This window comes from Lathyrus oleraceus, chromosome 1 (genome assembly GCF_024323335.1).
Source record: "Lathyrus oleraceus cultivar Zhongwan6 chromosome 1, CAAS_Psat_ZW6_1.0, whole genome shotgun sequence".
In the NCBI taxonomy this organism is placed as follows: Eukaryota; Viridiplantae; Streptophyta; class Magnoliopsida; order Fabales; family Fabaceae; genus Lathyrus; species Lathyrus oleraceus.
Genome location: NC_066579.1, coordinates 384,263,172 through 384,283,932, shown reverse-complemented (window position 1 = coordinate 384,283,932; position 20,761 = coordinate 384,263,172). Strand labels below are relative to the sequence as shown.

The 20,761-nt window shown below is 35.1% G+C and overlaps 1 protein-coding gene across 1 annotated transcript; it reads right to left on the bottom strand.

The window, feature by feature from the left end:
- Positions 1 to 134: 134 nt before the first annotated feature.
- Positions 135 to 3,595, bottom strand: LOC127138573 (uncharacterized). Its single transcript, XM_051065048.1, has 7 exons — positions 3,332 to 3,595; positions 3,203 to 3,238; positions 3,018 to 3,071; positions 2,885 to 2,938; positions 667 to 720; positions 507 to 578; positions 135 to 420 (listed from the first exon to the last, which is right to left on the bottom strand). Exons 1-7 carry the CDS (start codon positions 3,365 to 3,367, stop codon positions 298 to 300), a joined length of 429 nt encoding a protein of 142 aa, XP_050921005.1. The 5' UTR covers positions 3,368 to 3,595; the 3' UTR covers positions 135 to 297.
- Positions 3,596 to 20,761: the final 17,166 nt, after the last annotated feature.

Below are 20,761 nucleotides of genomic sequence, written 5' to 3'. Positions count from 1 at the left end.
TTTATAAAATTGATTCTGATTAAAAGTTGAAAATAAAATGATTTATGTTTAGAGAAATTTTTCTGTGTAAAAATTACATTTATACTAAAAAATTACAAGATCTTAGCTTCAAGTATAATCAAATCTAGAAAGCATACGAAATCAATCTATCATTGATTTAGTTGAGTCATGTATTGTACTCAACATTACTCATCAAACAGAACATAAAACTACTAATACAAACACATACATAGATAAAGTCATTCAGCTCTTCTTAGGGTATACATTGCTAGTAGAAAATACCCAAAGAAAGCTTATTTAATTTTCAACTACTTTGGTATTCTCCTCCTCAGGTAACACAGGCTGCTCTTCCTTCAGAACTTCTTCAATCATAGTTTCTTGAGATTGAGCTTCTTTTACATCTCCTGAGGCATCCTGAAGCTGCAATGCATTTTGATGTTACAGTACATAATAATTAAGTGTTGTGGGAAGCAATTTACAAAATTAACCCAATTTTCGATCCTCACCCCCAAGTTTCTTAAGCTAGTAGTAACATCTTCTTGTTGCTGCTGAAGAGTTGTCCTTAGATCTTGAAATTCCTAGTTTCGATATTATAAACAAATTTCACACACAAATTTAATTTGAAAGAGAGCAAGCACTCGAGGTAAAATTGAAAAGCACACTTACTGTTCTAAGTAGCTCCACTTCGACATTAAGTGTTTTCTTAAGGACTGTCAATTCCTGTGTGAACAAGATTAAGATTGTCAAGCGTGGCAAAACTACAAATTTATCACTGGCACAAAAAACATATAACAAGGATAAAGGTAAAGTTACATTAGTACCAGTCATAAAATAAGAGTTCAGCAACAATAATAATATCAACAACAGAAAAACAAGACACAAGAAGAGGATCAAATCATCTATTAATCCTTATGAGCTATGACCATCGAACACACTATGAAAGGCATGAACTCTATTAAAAACTGGCCAAAAATAGAAGCAACGATAATGATAGTCATGTTTCGTGGGACAAAAAGTTGAGTATTATTAATTCCATGTATGAGACTCCTTTTCAAATTAGTCCCACATTCCATCAGACATAACTCCAATAGATAGTGCAGCACAGACTGAATTGAAAAGACTTTGTGCATATAAAGATTAAGGTAGCATTTGGAAGAACTAATATGAATGTATAATATATGCATGTATACAAGAGTTTGAGAGAACTTGCAAAAATAAATATATAATATTGCGGCTTATTTTATAAGCTATTCAGAATAGGTTATAGACACAATATATTCGAAGTTTATGCAATGTTTACCCACATTCTCTCTTTGATTGTAAAAACAATTTGTACGCGAGTGTTTGATGAATACTAAACTATTTAACCAAATGCTCCCTAAAAGGAAAATGTTTCTGTATTAGTGACCAAATAGCAAAAGTATGCATCGCAACAGAAAAATATATCTCAACCCTTAATGAAGTTATTTAGCAAACATGGGTAACAACAAATTAGAAAAGAAGAATATAATTAATATAACACTGTTAACTTTCCTTGGTTCAGGAATCTAGATTGTAGACAACCAAAAAAGAAATTTCCAGAAGACTAGCAAAGAATCACTCCTTGTATGAATATATCCCAAGTCCTTATTTTAAGTTGTATAAAATTGAATAGGATAGGATAAACCACTTTATCAGGCCATTAAATTTCAGCTGCAAACATTTTAAGGGTATTGGTCACCTATATCTTGTGTATTGCTATCCAACTTATAGATTTAAGGCTGAACATGACAAGCTAAACACCATTCTCACTTTGCTCTCATCCAACCACTGCTACATCATCACTTAGCAGTTGTTTACAATGTCAATATTATTTCTGCTACCATTTTATGATTAAGCACCCACGCATCTCTAGGAGCTGTTACCAGTTTTCTAAAGCATCGATTCAATACAGAACACTTGATTTTATCTTTCCTGTTTGAAAAAACTGGCATACCCAAGAGATCTCTCCAGTTCTAATCGAATCCAGTCTTACTAATTACGAACACAACAACGACAGTGAAGGCTTTCAAACAACACCCCAACAACTTCCTTTTATAATAAAACTAGAAGGACACCTGTGAGGACGCATGGGGGTTGCGTGTTGCTGCTCCTTTTTTTTGTGACAAGTAGAAACTGTTTAAACATTATAAGAAGCATAGAAGAAATTCCTTTGGAGTTAATTCTCCCGGCAAAGAAGCATAGAAGATGTGAAGTGGTGGTTGTGGTTAAGTAAATGAACCAAATTATACAGCTTGAGATGCCAATTCCCAAATGAGCAGTGTTACGGATAGACAAAGGGCCTGATTGGATTATTTGAGCTTACTTACCGACATAATTTTGTGATATTGTTTGGAAGACCTTACAAAAACAGTGGATGACATTGTTCATACATTGTTTTTTCAGCTTATTATCATAAGTTCTTCAAGATAGTTTATGAAAACAACTTATAGCTTACACGAGAACAATTTCACTTTATTATATCTTTTGCTATAAAAATAGCTTATAAACCCTAAACCCACAAAGTCCTTCATTGTTGTTTTATAGAGTATAAAAATATGCTTGAATTGATGGTATATGGTGAAATAAAGGGTAATAAAACTGAATGAGAAACCATCCATTTTCAAAACTAACTAGCCTATTCATTTCATTTCATTCCACTCTATTCTGTCAATCTAAACGAACCCTAAATTCCCCAAATATATTCCCCTCGCCCCTTCTAACTTCAAAGCCCCAATCTAATACATTTACCTCAAAATATTCAAATAAAAGAAGTGTTCAATCACAACATTTCCACTTTAAAAACATAAAACTCAAAAACAAAATGCAGTATTTTAGCTAATTGAGATTAATGACCACGACTTACATCCCGATAACCCTTCACTTGTGTGTCTAACTTAGATCTCCAACCTTGCAAATCCTAGCAAAAGATTCAAAATCAACCAGTTAAATAACGGAAACACGCCCCTATAGAATCAATCAACACTAAAAAAAATCACCTGTTTTAAACTCTGAATTCTACCTAGAAGCTCCGATCTGGATTCGTTAAGTTCCTGAGAAGACAATAATCAAACATTAATAAATAGAGTATAACAATAAGCACGGTGTTAAAAGTTTCATAGCATTTTAATGATTAAGTAACTAATAAAAGCACAGTATAATGATAAAATCCAGTAAAAAGTACCGCGATTTTTGAGGAAATGGGAGTGTTGTTCTCTTTCTGAAAAAAGAAAGAAAAAAGAGAGGGTTAATATAGAAAATGAAGAAGCAAATAGAGTGAAAATAGAGTGAAAAAAAGATGAAGAGGACGGACAGTAGAGAGAGGGACGGTGGAATCTGGTGAAGACATTGAAGATTTAGGGTTTGGTGGTGGAGATGGTGGATTTGAAATTGGGGCGTGATGAGAAGATATGATAGGTAATGGCGGTTGGTTGGTGGAAGAAGAAAACTCGTGAGAGAGTGAGTGACCAACAGACTCAAATTTGAAAACTCGTGATAACGAACGAGATTTAGGAGTAGGCGGGATATCTCATTCAGTCTTCTCTTTCTCTCTGGTAAAAAAAAAAATTCTATTTTTTATTTTTAATTGTACCATTTTTATTTACTTATTTACTAACGTCTAAAAGGACATTATATGTATCCGTTTTTTTAACTAACAAACCTGAAAATATATATCATAATTTTTTTACGAATATACGTGAAAATATATATTATATTTTTTATTTAATATTAATTTTAATTAAAATTATATAAAAAATTATATGAAAGATAATGGTAGTAATTTTAATAGATATTATTAGGTAAGTTATTTAAAGATAAAATTGATAAAAAAGTAAGTTATATTAAAAAAATTGTTTTTATATAGAGATTAATTACTATGCACGGTCAGTGTAAAAAGATTTACACTGTCGATTCATCGTCATCACCCGTTTGCATTACTTTATAAATTTTTAAAGTAAAAGTCAAACTTATTTTAATATTCAACGTCTAAGATTAACTGACAGTGTAAAATCTTTTTATATTGTCAGTTTATTTCAATTAAATTCTTTTATATATTGTTATAGATTTTAAAAGGAATATTTAATAATAATACAATGTGAAAAAAAATATTATTTGTATGCAACATTGACATAAGTTAATAAAATCAGGGAATAATTTAATGCATTATATATATTGATACACATCGAACTCAAAATACTTCTTGATTTTAGAAATGCATTTCGAACGCACCACAAATATACATAATTCATGTAAACTTTAAGTGAGCCCTAGATTTTGTCTAATCTGTTTTCGAAAACGTGTCTTCGTAAACCTTACTGAGATGTATTTATAAGCGAAAATAATCACAGAAATTGAAAGATCCAATGCATAATGAAAAGTAAAATTAGCATAACATTAAAAATGAAACATTATATAGGTAATCGTTAACATAAACCAAATATTATATTTCACTATTGAGGTGGACGTTCCAACATCTTCATAATATTTTGGACCGATCTCGCAATTGTCGCATCTACCACGATCGGAAATTTTGTTTCATAATGAAAAATAAATTTACATAACCCTTAAATCTGCACGCGTCTTCAACTCAAAGTTGTTGAACTTAATCTTTCCTTCGTTGTTGAGCGGTACTCGAATTTCACAACTTTTTGATTGTCGGAATATGATAGGAGATTCTCTAGTATGCATTTCAGATCTGCAATATGGGTGTACTCATTGCAATATGGATGTACTCATTGAACTTAAATTCAATAAAGGGTTTTGCATCGTTAAAATAGACATTTGTGACATGTCAATTGATTTTCATTCTAGTGTAATGTGATTTGATAAGAAACATGAGATAAGAGTCTCGTAGTTATAGTAGTTCTAGACCTTAAAAAATTTATTTTGTACTAGAGAATGTTTTAGAGATCCATCTTCGATACCACCCTAATATGTTATTTCAAAAATGTGTTTCTGGAACTACTCATAAAAGAATAAAATTTTGGAACAGACAGAAATAAAACATATATTAAAATGCTGGTTTTTTTTTAAAACTTAAACCTGTCTTAAAATATTTAAAAATATATATATTAGACATTTTTAATATTAATATAATATTACATTTAAATATATATCTCATCCTCAATATTAAGTGTGTGTTTGATTTAAAAGAGAAGTTGTGAAGAGAGAAATAGATAACAAATAATATGAGAATAGAGTAAGAGATAAGAAATAAAATAGGTTTTAAATAGTGATTGATATAAGATAAAGAAAGTAAAAATAGAAAATAAATAAATATAGTTTATTTTTAAAAGTATTATAATGTCATTAAGCAAAATAATATTTTCATCAAAGTTCATTTAATTTTTGTATTTAAATTTAACTAATTAAATAAATAAATCATTTCTTTTAATGTTAATTTTTCATCTTAAAAAACTTTGATGATAATATTTTTTTGCTACAATTGATAATAATATTTTAATAATAATAGAATGTGAAAAAAAATTATCTTGTATGCAACATTGACATAAGTTAATAAAGTTAGGGAATTACCTGATGTGTCATATATATTGATACTACATCCTTGTAAAAAGAACTTACAATACTTTTTGATTTTAAAGATGCATATTCGGATGCATCACAAATACACATAATCCATGTAAAGTTTGAATGACGCTCCAGATATGTCTAATTTGTTTCCAGAAATGCATTTCTGTAAATCTTACGGAGATGTATTTCTAAATCCTATTGAAGTTTGGAAAGAATCACATAACCAGAAAGATGCAATGCAGAGTGAAAAATAAAAATAGCATATCATTAAAAACGAAATATTACATAGGTAATCGTTAATATAAATCAAATATTACATTTCACTATTCAAGTGGACGTTCCAACATCTTCATAATATTTTTGACCGATCTAGCAATCGTCGCATCCACCTCGATCCAAAATTTTGTTTCGTAGTGGAAAAAATATTCCACATAGCCCTTAAATCTGCATATGTCTTCAAGTTAAAGTTGTTGAACTCAACATTCCCTTCGTTGTCAATCAAGGGTGAGAAGTACTAGAGCTTCACATTTTTTTCAATTATCAGATTATGGTACGAGGTTCTCTAGTATGTATTTCATATCTACAATATGGGTGTACTCATTAAACTTAAATTTAATTAAGGGCCTTGCGTCGTTAAAGTAGACATCTGCGACATGTCAATTGATGTTCATTCTGGTGTAATATGGTTTGATAAGAAACATGAGATAAGATCTCCATTGTTATAGTAGTTATAGGAAAATATGAACCTTATAAATTCTATCTTGTAAAAAGGGGTGTTCTAGTGATGCATATTCAATACGGCGGTACCACCCTAATCTTTTATTCTAAAAATGTATTTTCTGAACCACTCAGAACATAATGAAATTCTAGAACAGATAGAAACAAAACCTGTATTGAAATGCAAAAAAAATTGGAAACTTAAACATGTATTGACTTAAAATTGTATATGTTAAACATCCTTAATATTAATAAAAGATTGTATACAAAACATGTCTAACCACATAAATACATTGTTGAATAAAAACTAAAATGAATCGAAACACACGTCAGCGTCTAAATCTATTGGTGGTATTGCATGTGACTTTTGTTTATTTGACTCTCTTCCAATCTCGCTCAACTTGTAGAACTCTTGCATCCTTTCCATAAAATGATATAGACAAGTCTCAACTTTCATTGTTGAATGAGTTGTTCACTCAGGTGATGTCAGTGGTATAAAACATCCTGGTTTCAAATAAACTTGAACAAAGTACCGTGATTTTGAAATCCACCCAATACATATAATACAATAAGTTGGATTTTAAGGTGGGGCGATGCACATTGGAAAAAATATTTCAGAGAAATTGTATCTTATAAGATCAATACACATTCTATCATACACATTTTCTATGACATGACCCATTTCAGAGAAACACATTCATTTATCCTCTTATGTCGGTCCACTAATGAAAGGAATATGACATTAATAAATTGCATCAAAATTTTCTTTTTTTCCCGTATAGTCGTGTGTATGAATCTTTATGACCTCACAACTTTTGGATAAGTTGATTGCGGATAAATGTGTGATCATCTTCTCTTTTACCGAGCAAAGCAAAAACAACTCGAAAACTGCAATTAGCGTCACACTTAACATTGACGATCAGTTTAATGTACATTAAAACCAGCATCGTAAATGAATGTAATTTTTGGTAGAGGTGGTTTGTTAAAGAGAGCTCCTTTGAAAACATTTTTTATGTTTTTGGAGTAGGAGAATCGGGAAAAAAATTATCAACATGTTCAAAACAGGAAAGAGACCGCATTGTTGAATTGTCACTCGGTGTTGGTCGGACCTTCTTAGGAATACCTTTTATTTTTACCGGTTGAAAGGGGGTTTCAATTATGTGGTTTCTGGATAAGCAATCTTCCTCAATTGCTCTCTGGTGTGGATTTTCAAATCATCATCGGCTTTCAAAAATGTCTCTTGTATATCTTCTTATTCAGTCAAGATAGAGATATTCGATATATCGTCCTTCATGACACCATCATCATCAAACTTGGGCATTTTCTTGTGAGTACAAACTTCATCCATATCGGCCTATCAAGTTTCACCTTCTTCAAAATAAGACAAACACATTGGAGACCATACGTTTTCATAAGTGTGTAACCACACTTTGAGATATCGGAACCTACATTTTCAACTCGTTTGGCTTCGTGAAAAATATAATTCAGTCCTGCTCGAGAAATGTTTTCGACCAACTGAGAATAAAGATTGTTGTCTTTTAATCTGTGTTCTAACACTCTGATGCTACGACCAATGATGTATGTATCTCATTATGTTGATTTTGTATCATTTAGTTCACAATTTTTCAATCTCTACCCAAATCACCCTTACTATTTCCCAACCAATTCTTCAGTGTAGCATGGGCTGACTCAACTTGGTTAATTGTTGTATTTCCAATGTGTCTAACCTGATCGGTCGAAGATACTCGGATATTTCCATACTATTTCCTTATTTTTCTTAAACCTATCCATCCACTTTATGTAGGAAGTATTGTTGGTCGAAGGAGATGAGAGAGCCAGAGAGAGAGAGAGAGAGACATAGCCATAAAGAGGAGAAAATATTTCAATTTCCCTCTATAAAAAATTGGACAAGTGGTGTTTCGAGATTGACATGTGGTATTTTTTTGGTAAACAATAAGATTAGATGATTTATTTTAATGTGATTTAATTTCGTGGCCCATAATCATCATAGGAAACCAGAGTAATGATAACAATTTGCATGCACGTTTGTGACGTAACAATTTGGTCGTGAAAACAATTCATGATGACTATGACGTATGCAGGCTATCTTGAACGATGTCGAGAAGTTACTAAAACACTATCTTTCTTCCATATGATACATATGATTAAAAGTGACATTTTTGTGGGGCATTTGTTTGCCTATAAATTTTGGCTGAAGAAAGTCAACAAAGAATGTTAATAATCATGTTGGAAAATTCTAATTAGTATAAGATTCAATATATATTTTGACATACTAACTATATCAACTAAAATTGTTCGACTAACCTATCAGACGAGTCGAGGCAAATGCTGGTTTTAAGGATTCTCAAGAACAAATCCACAAGATTAGGATCACTCTCTCTTCAAAACATGTTCAAAATCTCAAAGGGTTACACAAATTATCTCTTTAACAAAGGTTGTGATCGACACGTCCACCAGATGTTATGGACTTAGGATATTCTTAAGTCCAAAGACTATGTGATGTGAAGATTTATCAACAACACTATAGGAGTCGACGAAAGACTCTCGATAAATGCAGTTAAGAAGTTTAAAGCATTTATCAACGCAATTATAACATATTGGTTAGTTTTCAGTAGTTTTATCCTTGAAGATGCGTGGAAGCAAGTTGGAGTGATGAAGCCTATGTAAAGAGATACATGTCAGGTCCAAGAGATAAAATTGTGCAATGTGTGAATAACTATAATGTTGTGTGTGCCTTCCAGAATCAAAATAAGAAAGAGAAAAATAAGAATACTCAAGTTTTTTACAGCAAAAACAACAACAAACTCAATACAAAGAACAACATATAGAATAACAATGAGATCCTTTCCATAGAAAAGGCAAGGAGTAATATATCACTTACTTACTGAATAAGCAGAAGGTGTTGAACATGATGAAGGATGGACACAACCATAACAGGTAGTGATGTTGTAACGAAGAAGCTGCAAATGGTAATATACAATAGCAAAATTTTAATAATCATTATACCATGATGAGTTGTAGTAGGATAAAGTATGATAAAAAATATCATTATACAGGGAAAGATAAGAACCTACATGCTCGTCTTGATAATGCTAGGGATAATGATGGTTGTTGAAGCAAACTATCAAGAATCAGAATAGGTGGTAAATCAAAAACAATCATAGCACTTGAATTGGTACTACCAGCGAGTCTGATACTACTACAAATAACTCAATTTCACCTCGGACGCGAAAGGGATATAATATTAGTTTCACAAGCGAGGTAACAAAGGGCGACAAAAAAACCTGTCACTTTACCCCTCGAATTTTGAATAATCGAGGGCAAAAGTGGCACTGTCATGGGTTCGATCCCCAACAACTGCATTTTTTGAATTTTTAAAATTGCGCTACTTTTTACCTCGATTTTTAACAATAACCAAGGGGTAAAGTATTGTTTAAAAAAAATTTGTTTTAACTTTTTTTTTGTTTTCATATGCAAAGCATCCAATTTGTTGACAAATTCTAAATCTTCCTCCTCATCATCAACAACAACAAAAACAAAATCAATAAAATCCTTAAACATTAAATTTCAACAACAACAACAACAACAACAACAAAATCCATTGAATCTTTAAACATTAAATTTTAACAACAACAACAATAACAGATAAACAAAATCAACAGAAGCATTAAGTACTAAATTTAACAACAATATTAAACATTTTACTTGATAAAACTACAACTAACATTAATAAGTTACTTTCATGCTTTCCTAACTAACATTAAACATTTTTAATAAGGAGTTATTAGAGAAAATATTACATTAAGAAACCAACCTTGAAATATTTCCATACTCTTGCTTTCATTATCATTATTTTCAATATGTTAAGTTTAAATTCTAGCATTTTGCATCCAAGATGGATAGTTGTGGCGTTCACGTTTTAATTGGCTAGTGAGAGTTTCACGCATATCACTAATGTTTCATGTGGATTGATGATTTGATAATGTCTTGACCATTCTTACCTTATAAACGGATGTAAAAGATTCATTACTTGATTTTTTAATCAAATTGGTCATAAATAAAAAATAAAAAAATTACGCTACTTTATCCTCTAGTTTTCAGCAAAACTGATGTAATAGGTCATAAAAAAAAATTTAAATCAAAAGGTGATAACATGTAGTTGCTGGGATTCGAAGACGTGTTCTCTAGATACTTTATCCCTCGGTTTTCAATAAAATCTACCAAATATATAATATAAAAAAATTAAAAAATTAAAAGGTGTTAAAATATAGTTGGTGGGATTCGAAGGTGTGTCCTATAAATACTTTACCCCTCGGTTTCCATATCAACCAAGGGAATATATGGTATTTTAAAAATAAAATAAAATGTGACGCGACTATGGTTTACACCTCGGTTTTTTCTTGGGTGAGGTGAATGTTTCGTTATGAAATGTATCATTTGTAGTAGTGGGGTAAGTCAAACAACAATCTAATAGAGAAAATTAACAGGGATCAAATCATGCCACGTGATCAAATTAATCAACTATATCATACTAAGGGAAGTAAAGGTATAAATGAGATATGCACAAACAACGGTAGAGACTCCTTGCTACACATCAATCATAATTTGATGAGAAACTCAAATGATAGAAGCAATCACCTCTTGCATCAAAATAATCCCGAGGAGCAAATCAACAATCACAATGAGGATAAAAATAATCATAACTCAAACAAAGTTCACGATAAGGAATGCAAAAGAAAGAACACAGACAACCTAGATAGTAAGTTTAAGCTTGATAACCATCCTAATGGTGACGACGAGAGCAAGTATGCTGTTGATTCCTTAGGATTGGCATTAATTTTAGAAAACAAATAATGTAATCATCTCAGTTGTTTTAATATGTTGGGTTGAAGAAATTTAACATCTGGACCAACATGTCATGTACGATGTCACGACATCAGGTCTGTGACATCGCACATGTGTAGAAAACTGAATTAATTAATTCAGTATATATTCTGGGATCAGCAAGGATATCTGGTGAATATCCTAACTCCCATGTGGAGGTCTTGAAGACTCAATCAGAAGATATATAGGCTCAAAATATGGAGATATATATGGAGAGATTCTAGGATTGAAGACCTTGTTTGTAGCAGAATTTTTCTGCTGAAGTTGTAACAGCAAAGAACAAGTCTGCTACGATTTCTGAAGGCCCAAATCCAGTTGGGTGATTAGGTTATAAATAACTGATTGTAACCTAGTATTTGTAAGCCTCCTAGAATGAAAATTTAGGGGTGTGTGTGAGGTAAACCTCCCAATCTGTGGGAAGGTTACCATATGTTTCTCAGTGGTAAAAGCTGAGAGTTTTGTAACTCAAAGCCTGTAGGCAAGAGTGATTTTGTTCTTGAATGAAGCTGTGAAGCAAGTTCAAGGTGTGTTAACATTACATTGTACTTGTAGTGATAGGAATGGAAATTGGAGGTTTCTATCTAGGAGTTCCTAGGTATAGATTGCATTGGGTAGGGATTAAGTGAAGAGTTGTAAACGGGTGAGTTTAACTCTGAATTAATACTGCTAATAGTGGATCTTCTTCCTGGCTTGGTAGCCCCCAGATGTAGGTCATGTTGGACTGAACTGGGTTAACAATTTCCTGTGTTTGCTTTCCTTCTGCATGTGTTTATTACTGCCATAACTCAGCAGGTATTCCAGTCAGCTTATCAAGATGATAACTGACCTGGCATATAGCCTTCTGTTTGAATGTCAATCAGAAAGCTGTAACATTCATCAGGGACAGTGCATACTGAATGATAAGTAAGTTAACTTTAGTTCAGTATTTATTTAAGTCTGTTCTCTTTAAGGATTACAGACCTGGCTGAAGGATCATAGTGAAACTGTCAAACTGGATGTTCTGACAGTTGATACTGAAGGCTGATACTGAAGTAGAGACTAGTTGGTCTTTTACAGTATTGCAAACTTAGCACAGCACGTGTCCAGGAACATAACAGACTCAGCATATGTTCTGGATGTCGAACTGAATGTTGTGACATTCACTCCCAACAGCAGGTGCTAAAGTGTAGGATGATTGGTTTTTCTGGTTCAGTATTTTTCTCAGGCTATTCTTCAGGGATTCAATAGCTTAGAGAAAAACCAGGAAACCAACTACCAACCTACAATTAATGAACCTAACAAATAGCCTAGTTGTTAGCAATCTAATAAGTGGAAATTAGATTGACGTGTTCAACCTTTAATTCAGGAAATACAAGTAAAAGATATACACACTGGAACAATGTAACAGATGATGTCCTCAAACAACAGTAAGACATCATGCTGATAATTGTGGAAGAAAATAACAGAAGTGAGTGCTAGGTTTGATTTCTGTTGAGTCTTTCTTCCTGATGCACAGAACCAGGTGTTCATACATTCTAGGGTGACATAGAATGAGATGTCGTGACATCTGTGAACTTGTGCATATTAGTACAGTGGTTAATAACTATCTTGCTGTATTAGTTACAATGTTAGATCAGATGTCATGACGTGGAGTAGAACATCTGAATTCTGACTACACCAGAATTTCAATTGGTATCAGAGCAGGCATCCTGTTCTGCTTCTGGATGAGATCCATGGGTGATACTTTCTGGTATCTTGCAAGAAGTTATGTTGGAACCAGTGGAAGGTTCTGTAATTTCCCTGAATGGTCCCTTGAAGTAGGTGGATGGACTGTTCATGACAGGAATAATGTGTACCTGTATCTGGAGGTTGGCAATTGGCCTGTGTGTGGGACAGCTGTGCCAGTATTGAATCACATTCAAACTTGGTATGGTCCTTGAGGCTGATCTGGTGAAAAGTGTGTTCTTAGGTTGAGTTGTATTATGATTTCCGCTGCATAATACCTGGCAAAACTCAAACTCTGATGTAGTTTCCCCTCATGTGGATGAAAGGCTGCTGTGTTCAAGATTTCATCAGAACCTCTGAAGATGTCAAAGCTACTTGAGTCCCCTCAAGTCCACTCATCATGATGTACTCACGTCAGGATGGTAAGAATCACCTGATCACTGATTCTTTTACACTCTTGGGTAGTGTATATGAAGACCTTGAAGTCTTTCAAGGAGGGTGTGTTCCAAGGAGGTGGAACCAATGTTCTATGTGATGTTAGAACATGTTGTTCAACAAGTATGCAGCTGCTGGTTGAAGAACAGATGTTTTTAGGTGTCAAACAAAGGGATACTCTTGTTTGGAACCTACTCCTGACCGGGAAGAGGAGACACCTGTGTGGGATAAGTTGACAAGGGTAGGGTCAACTGTGTGTATGCTCAAGAAGGTCACATGTAGAGGTCTGGTCTCTAGAAGTGGAGCTGGGTGAGATGTGACATTGAGCAATTTCCTGCTGCTTGTCCTACTCCTGTAGATTGATCAGGGATGGATGGCTGTTCTCTGGAGTACTATGGAGTGTTAGAAGACAAGTCCTCTGGATGTTAGCAGTCAACAATGGGGTAACCTGACTGCTGCTTCAACTCAGAGGATTGGGACCATGAATCTTGTTATTCAAGCACCACGATCAGAAGTGGCAGTTCTCTCAAGGAGTGAGAATATGAAGATTCATAGGTTGGTTGATGAAGTATGCTCTGGCAATGCATATCTGCTATTGACTGGTGTTCCTCTAGTACTTATGGTCAGCTAAAGTCTGATTGGTGTGGTAGGAGTATGCGTAGGTATAACTCATAGAGTTAGTTACCACTGGTAGGGATGGAGTATGTCTGTACAATGCATGGATATTAGTGTGAAGTTTCCATGATTGTTAATTTGAGGGGGAGTTTTGGTTAACCTCCTCACATTTGGTCAGCCTAGGATCTGGTTGGCTGTTGACCTGTGTCACATGGGTTCTGGTAGTTGTGTGACACAATTTGCAAGGAAGAATTCATCTCTCTCATTCCTAAGGGTGAATTTAATCTGGGAAGACTTTCAAAATTGTCTAGGTGCTTGCAAGCAGAAGATGTTGACACAAGAAGAGTACTTTCAAAGTATTCTTATGGTGGAAGTATCTGAAAGGAAAATTGGGAAAGGATTTAAGATCAATGTCTACTTGTGTCAAGTACAAGTGTTTAATTGATTATCCTTGGAGCTCAAGATAACGGATGTTCTTAAAGATGTTGGAACATCACTTCTTCAAGACCCTGTGCAGAATCACAGGAAGGATAGTACATTGGCTTATGATCTATATCTTTGGTGGCAGCAAAAGCATATGATCTCTGAAAAGGTTTCCTGGCAAGAAACATGACTCAGCCTTGGTATGTACAAGAAGAAGAAGACATCATAGTCTTGATGGTGGTTGCTTGGATCAGTTTATTTCTGATCTAGGTAAGGAAGTGCATTAGCTTATGCACACTGTGGAGTCAAGAACTAGTGGCAGCAGTCTTGACATCATGGAAACAGCCTTGCCTTAGGATATGGAATCATTGGTAGAGCTGAAGGGTTGGTTTCTAACTGGTCCTTATGAAGACTCATACATCAGAGTGTCTGATGTCTTTGGAGAAGAAGCAGGGATTCATCAAGGTGTGAGCTTGGATGACTTAACTGCAAACCTGCAGGATGGAGGTTGTTTACTCAAACTTGGTTCCACAATCAAGTCTATGAGAACATTGAACTTAGTTCTGGGAAGGGAGGAAGTTCCTTCAAGTGGCAGAAGAAGGAGTTGAATTCAACAGCTAGATGTCAAAACACAATGTTGTGACATTTGGTTCAACATCAGATTCTTAGTTGGTGAGGTGGCACATCAACTTGAGATAGAAAGGTCTACAGGGTTGTAGATTGGATACTTCAAAAAGCTTGAAGTTCTAGTCTCACTTGGAAGGTCAGAATATCTTTGGGAGAAGTCTGATAAACTTGGGGAGGTCAAAAAAGCAGCATTTGACCTTTTCATATGAGGATTCATGAAGGAGGTAATCAACCAGTGGCAATTGGTCTACCTCAGAAGTGAGTTCGAAGAATCAAGATAATCAACATATGGCAGCTGATTATGCTTGAGGAAAGTCTGAGACAAATTACTCTTAAGTAGAAAAGTAGTAAGTTGAAGACTAAAGGAGGTGTTTTCTATTCATCCCTTGGAGCTTGTGGTAGGAGTTCTGAGCTATCTATGGAAGATTATCTCGTGTAATGGGATGAAAATGTATATTTCCCAATGAATGGCTGGGTTCTTCTTGATCAACCCGATGACTCAGTGATATCTGAAGTCTATCAGATGGTGTGCCTTGTCTTGTTGTGAAGGATGTCCCAGCTGATGTTAGAACATCCAGTGAAGTGGTCGTCTATTCTGGTTAGAAGAGAGATTGACACAGAGTGTGAATGTGTTCAGCTAAGAGGGTTGAACAGAGGGTGTGCTCTTGAAGACATGAAGATGCGTCTTGTGTTTTCCATTCATCAAGTGGTATGGATTCTCTATGAATCAGGAAGTATGTGAAGGTCCAACTTTGGGATGTTGGATATGCCTATGTGTGATCTCCAATCTTCAAGAGGAGAGTGGGGTGTCCATGACAGGGGGAGTTCTGGCCTTGAAGCTGCAAGTAATCATCAAGCTTGTGGTCTATGTGTACTCAGATAACCAGGTATGGCACCTTGTCAGCTATCAGGATGTTGTGTAAGACTGAGTGAGCTGAAGAATGTCTGACCGAATGTCATGACATTGCCCTGGACAATGCTGCTAATTCCTTCTAAAACTTAAAGTCAGTAGGAATTATGAAGGTGATGTGTCAAATTCTGGTAAATCAGAATAAGCCAGATGGCCACAGCTGTGTGGTACAGGGGGAGTGACCATCTGCTGAAGTGTGGGAATTTGACTGTATCAGTGCCAGATGTCAAGTCTCTACTGGAGGTATGACAGGAACCTTGGAAAATGGTGAATACTAGTAGAATGCAGGAAAAAGCCGCGTGAAATGTTAAGACATCGCGTGCAACGTGTCTGACTGCATATATGGAATAGTCTCCATGCACTGGAACGACTGTTTTGGAAAAGAAACAGTCAAGAGCTATAAAAGGTATTCAAAGATAATCTGAGATTTTGTTGGTGATTCTCTGACTGTTTCTCAGCAAAAATAAATGCATCTTGACCAAGCATTTATTTCTACCGGAAATTCCTAAGCACGGGCTGGACTATTTAAAGGATGCAATAGCCCTCTTCCTCTCACAAGAAAAACACTCCATTCTCATAATCATGGGGTATGTTAAGGTTTGGGCAAGCTGCGCCTGGATCTGGTTTTGTGAAGGTTACCTTTACAAATGTTTAGCTAAAAAGGGGGAGAGAAATATAGTCCTGGGGTTGAGAATGTACCAGAAGCAAGCCAACTGTGGATGTGGCAGCAAACAGAAGTTGGCATCAGGCACAAAATCCACCAACTGGGTTTACCACTTGTGTCTTGTGATCTGAGTTAAGAAGACAGTTGTGCCTTGTGATCTGAGTTACATTGACTATGTACTCAGTATTACATATTCTTCAGAAAGCTCTCCGGTTGAGGGGAAGGGTTCTGGTACAACTGAGTCTTGTCCCTCTTCTTCCCCATGTACACCAACTTTGGTGTTTGTGGTGGTGGAGCCAATGAAGGAGATGAAGAGCATTCCCAAATTGGGATGTTTTGTCCAGTGTATTGTTTATTTGTTTTAGCTAAAATTTGCCAAAGGGGGAGATTGTTGATTCCTTAGGATTGGCATTAATTTTAGAAAACAAATAATGTAATCATCTCAGTTGTTTTAATATGTTGGGTTGAAGAAATTCAACATCTGGACCAACATGTCATGTACGATGTCACGACATCAGGTCTGTGACATCGCACATGTGTAGAAAACTGAATTAATTAATTCAGTATATATTCTGGGATCAGCAAGGATATCTGGTGAATATCCTAACTCCCATGTGGAGGTCTTGAAGACTCAATCAGAAGATATATAGGCTCAAAATATGGAGATATATATGGAGAGATTCTAGGATTGAAGACCTTGTTTGTAGCAGAATTTTTCTGCTGAAGTTGTAACAGCAAAGAACAAGTCTGCTGCGATTTCTGAAGGCCCAAATCCAGTTGGGTGATTAGGTTATAAATAGCTGATTGTAACCTAGTATTTGTAAGCCTCATAGAATGAAAATTTAGGGGTGTGTGTGAGGTAAACCTCCCAATCTGTGGGAAGGTTACCATATGTTTCTCAGTGGTAAAAGCTGAGAGTTTTGTAACTCAAAGCCTGTAGGCAAGAGTGATTTTGTTCTTGAATGAAGCTGTGAAGCAAGTTCAAGGTGTGTTAACATTACATTGTACTTGTAGTGATAGGAATGGAAACTGGAGGTTTCTATCTAGGAGTTCCTAGGTATAGATTGCATTGGGTAGGGATTAAGTGAAGAGTTGTAAACGGGTGAGTTTAACTCTGAATTAATACTGCTAATAGTGGATCTTCTTCCTGGCTTGGTAGCCCCCAGATGTAGGTCATGTTGGACTGAACTGGGTTAACAATTTCCTGTGTTTGCTTTCCTTCTGCATGTGTTTATTACTGCCATAACTCAGCAGGTATTCCAGTCAGCTTATCAAGATGATAACTGACCTGGCATATAGCCTTCTGTTTGAATGTCAATCAGAAAGCTGTAACATTCATCAGGGACAGTGCATACTGAATGATAAGTAAGTTAACTTTAGTTCAGTATTTATTTAAGTCTGTTCTCTTTAAGGATTACAGACCTGGCTGAAGGATCATAGTGAAACTGTCAAACTGGATGTTCTGACAGTTGATACTGAAGGCTGATACTGAAGTAGAGACTAGTTGGTCTTTTACAGTATTGCAAACTTAGCACAGCACGTGTCCAAGAACATAACAGACTCAGCATATGTTCTGGATGTCGAACTGAATGTTGTGACATTCACTCCCAACAGCAGGTGCTAAAGTGTAGGATGATTGGTTTTTCTGGTTCAGTATTTTTCTCAGGCTATTCTTCAGGGATTCAATAGCTTAGAGAAAAACCAGGAAACCAACTACCAACCTACAATTAATGAACCTAACAAATAGCCTAGTTGTTAGCAATCTAATAAGTGGAAATTAGATTGACGTGTTCAACCTTTAATTCAGGAAATACAAGTAAAAGATATACACACTGGAACAATGTAACAGATGATGTCCTCAAACAACAGTAAGACATCATGCTGATAACTGTGGAAGAAAATAACAGAAGTGAGTGCTAGGTTTGATTTCTGTTGAGTCTTTCTTCCTGATGCATAGAACCAGGTGTTCATACATTCTAGGGTGACATAGAATGAGATGTCGTGACATCTGTGAACTTGTGCATATTAGTACAGTGGTTAATAACTATCTTGCTGTATTAGTTACAATGTTAGATCAGATGTCATGACGTGGAGTAGAACATCTGAATTCTGACTACACCAGAATTTCATATCCAATCAAAGAGAACGAGTAATATCGGGAAATATAGTGAAGTATACCGATAATGATTGGATTAAGTACAATTCTAATGCAAATTTGTCGAAGGAGGGGGTTTCGGGTCTCAGAGCAATCTTCAAGAATGAAAAAATGTGAATCTATGGCAACAAATACATGAGTTACAGAAGGTCAAAATGACCCTTTGATGATGGAAGTTATTGTACCCCAAAATTTTCCCTCCCTTTTTGCTTTTCATCTAACCTATAATTTGAGATCCATCTATGCTCATTCATATTTCATTCATGTGCATCATTCATTCATGATTAACATTTGCTAACAAGCATCATAGATTCAAGGTTGTGGTTAATGAAAATCAGGGTTTTGGCCTGAAGATTGTGGTATTGCTCATCATGTGGAATAAACCCTAATTGCTTGATTCTTTGGGAACCTTAAATTCTGAGGCCTACATCTGGACATTCATATGTACGTCCGAACCCCAATTCTTGACTATGCTCCTATAGGAGTTTGTTACTTGACCTCTAAACCCTGACTTGGGAGCCCATGGGTTGAGATGTTGTTGGTGAAGCCTTTTGATTGGTTTGAAACCCTAAGCAGGGATAGTTGGGGCATAAATGCCATGAGGGTTTACCTCTGGACTTGGTAATCACCCAAACTATAATCATTGATCTTGAGGCTGGTTAACCTTGTAGTTTGTTTCGAGGGAGTGGAAGCCATAGTTTGGTCCATGGCAATAGTGGATCACTTGTGACTCATTAGGTTTGATACTTTTGGTTATTGCTTGGTGTAAGACCCCAATTTTGACCCTAAGATCCCTCATGGCATCATAACATTGCATTTGCATTGCCTCAAGGATCTTTAGCATCTTGGTTCCCTTTGCCTTTGGGTGAGACTCCTTGTGATTGGTTTGAGATCACCAAGCATGCTTGAATTATACATCATTGTTTCTCTTACTTTTGTTTACTAACCAAAAGCACAAAAATGTGTCACTAACATCTTTTGTTTGAAGCTTGAGTATCATCCAAGACACTTTGTGGGTTCTATTTAGATGATCAGTCAACACAAGGGAATGGCTTGAGATACTTCCAACAGGTTCAAATGGGGTCTATTCGTCAGTCAAAACGTTAATCTTGAAGGAGCAAAAGTTTGTTCATGAGCTGTCATGCTCGCTAGGCGAGCAGAGTGGGTCGCCTAGCGAGTCCCAAGAAAAGCCACCAGAATCACCTACGCTCAGAGGAATTTCTTGAACTGTCATGCTCGCTAGGCGAAGCCCACGTGTTTAAAAAAAATAAATAAATAAATAAATAAATTTAAAAAAAAACGAAAAACGAAAAAAAATATAAAAAAAATAAAAAAAAAAAGAACGAAATAAATAAATAAATAAAATATAACAGAAAAATTTTGGACTTGAACCTCTCTCGTTTGAGCCCACACTTGGTACTTAGATGTTTGACTTAGCTAAACCCTAACCCTTGGTGCCTTGTGATTGGTCTAGGGGGCATGCCTACATTCGTATTCCAATACATATCATCTTTGATTCATTGGTCACTTAGGTAATAATGGATGGTCTATTAACCTTTGGTCCATTCAAATTTGTTTCAATCATTTCATTCATTCATAGCCCATTCAAACTTGTCAGGTCTAAGGTCTGAGTTTTTATAATTGATCCGTTGGATTTCTACACTATTCATTTCCATTAGTCTACTCAATCAAGTCCACAACCATTTTCTTATCCACACAATTCAACATTATACAACATCATTCAAATTCATTTCAATCCATACAAGTTAAACTCAAATATCATTTACACTCATATTTGGTTCATTTCATTATAAAAAATGTACATATTCATACAAAAACAACAATTTGGCCAAAATTTACAAAATTTGACTTTTTGTCAAAAGTTGACTTTTTGGTCAACCAGTTGACCAAAGTCAACTACCCTCCCTTTTACCCCCTAAGACCTATTTCCACCCATATTGCCTATATTCATCACCAAAATCCACTTTTTCCTTTGTTTTCTTCATTACTAAGCAACTTGGCCCATATCCATGATCATGACCAAAACCGTCCAAGT

Coding starts and splice junctions, on each gene's coding strand:
- LOC127138573 (XM_051065048.1), bottom strand. CDS start 3,367: ATGTCTTCACCAGATTCCACCGTCCCTCTCTCTACT. Junction 721..2,884: donor AAGTGAAGGGTTATCGGGAT/GTAAGTCGTGGT, acceptor TTGTTCACACAG/GAATTGACAGTCCTTAAGAA. Junction 421..506: donor CTAGCTTAAGAAACTTGGGG/GTGAGGATCGAA, acceptor AATGCATTGCAG/CTTCAGGATGCCTCAGGAGA.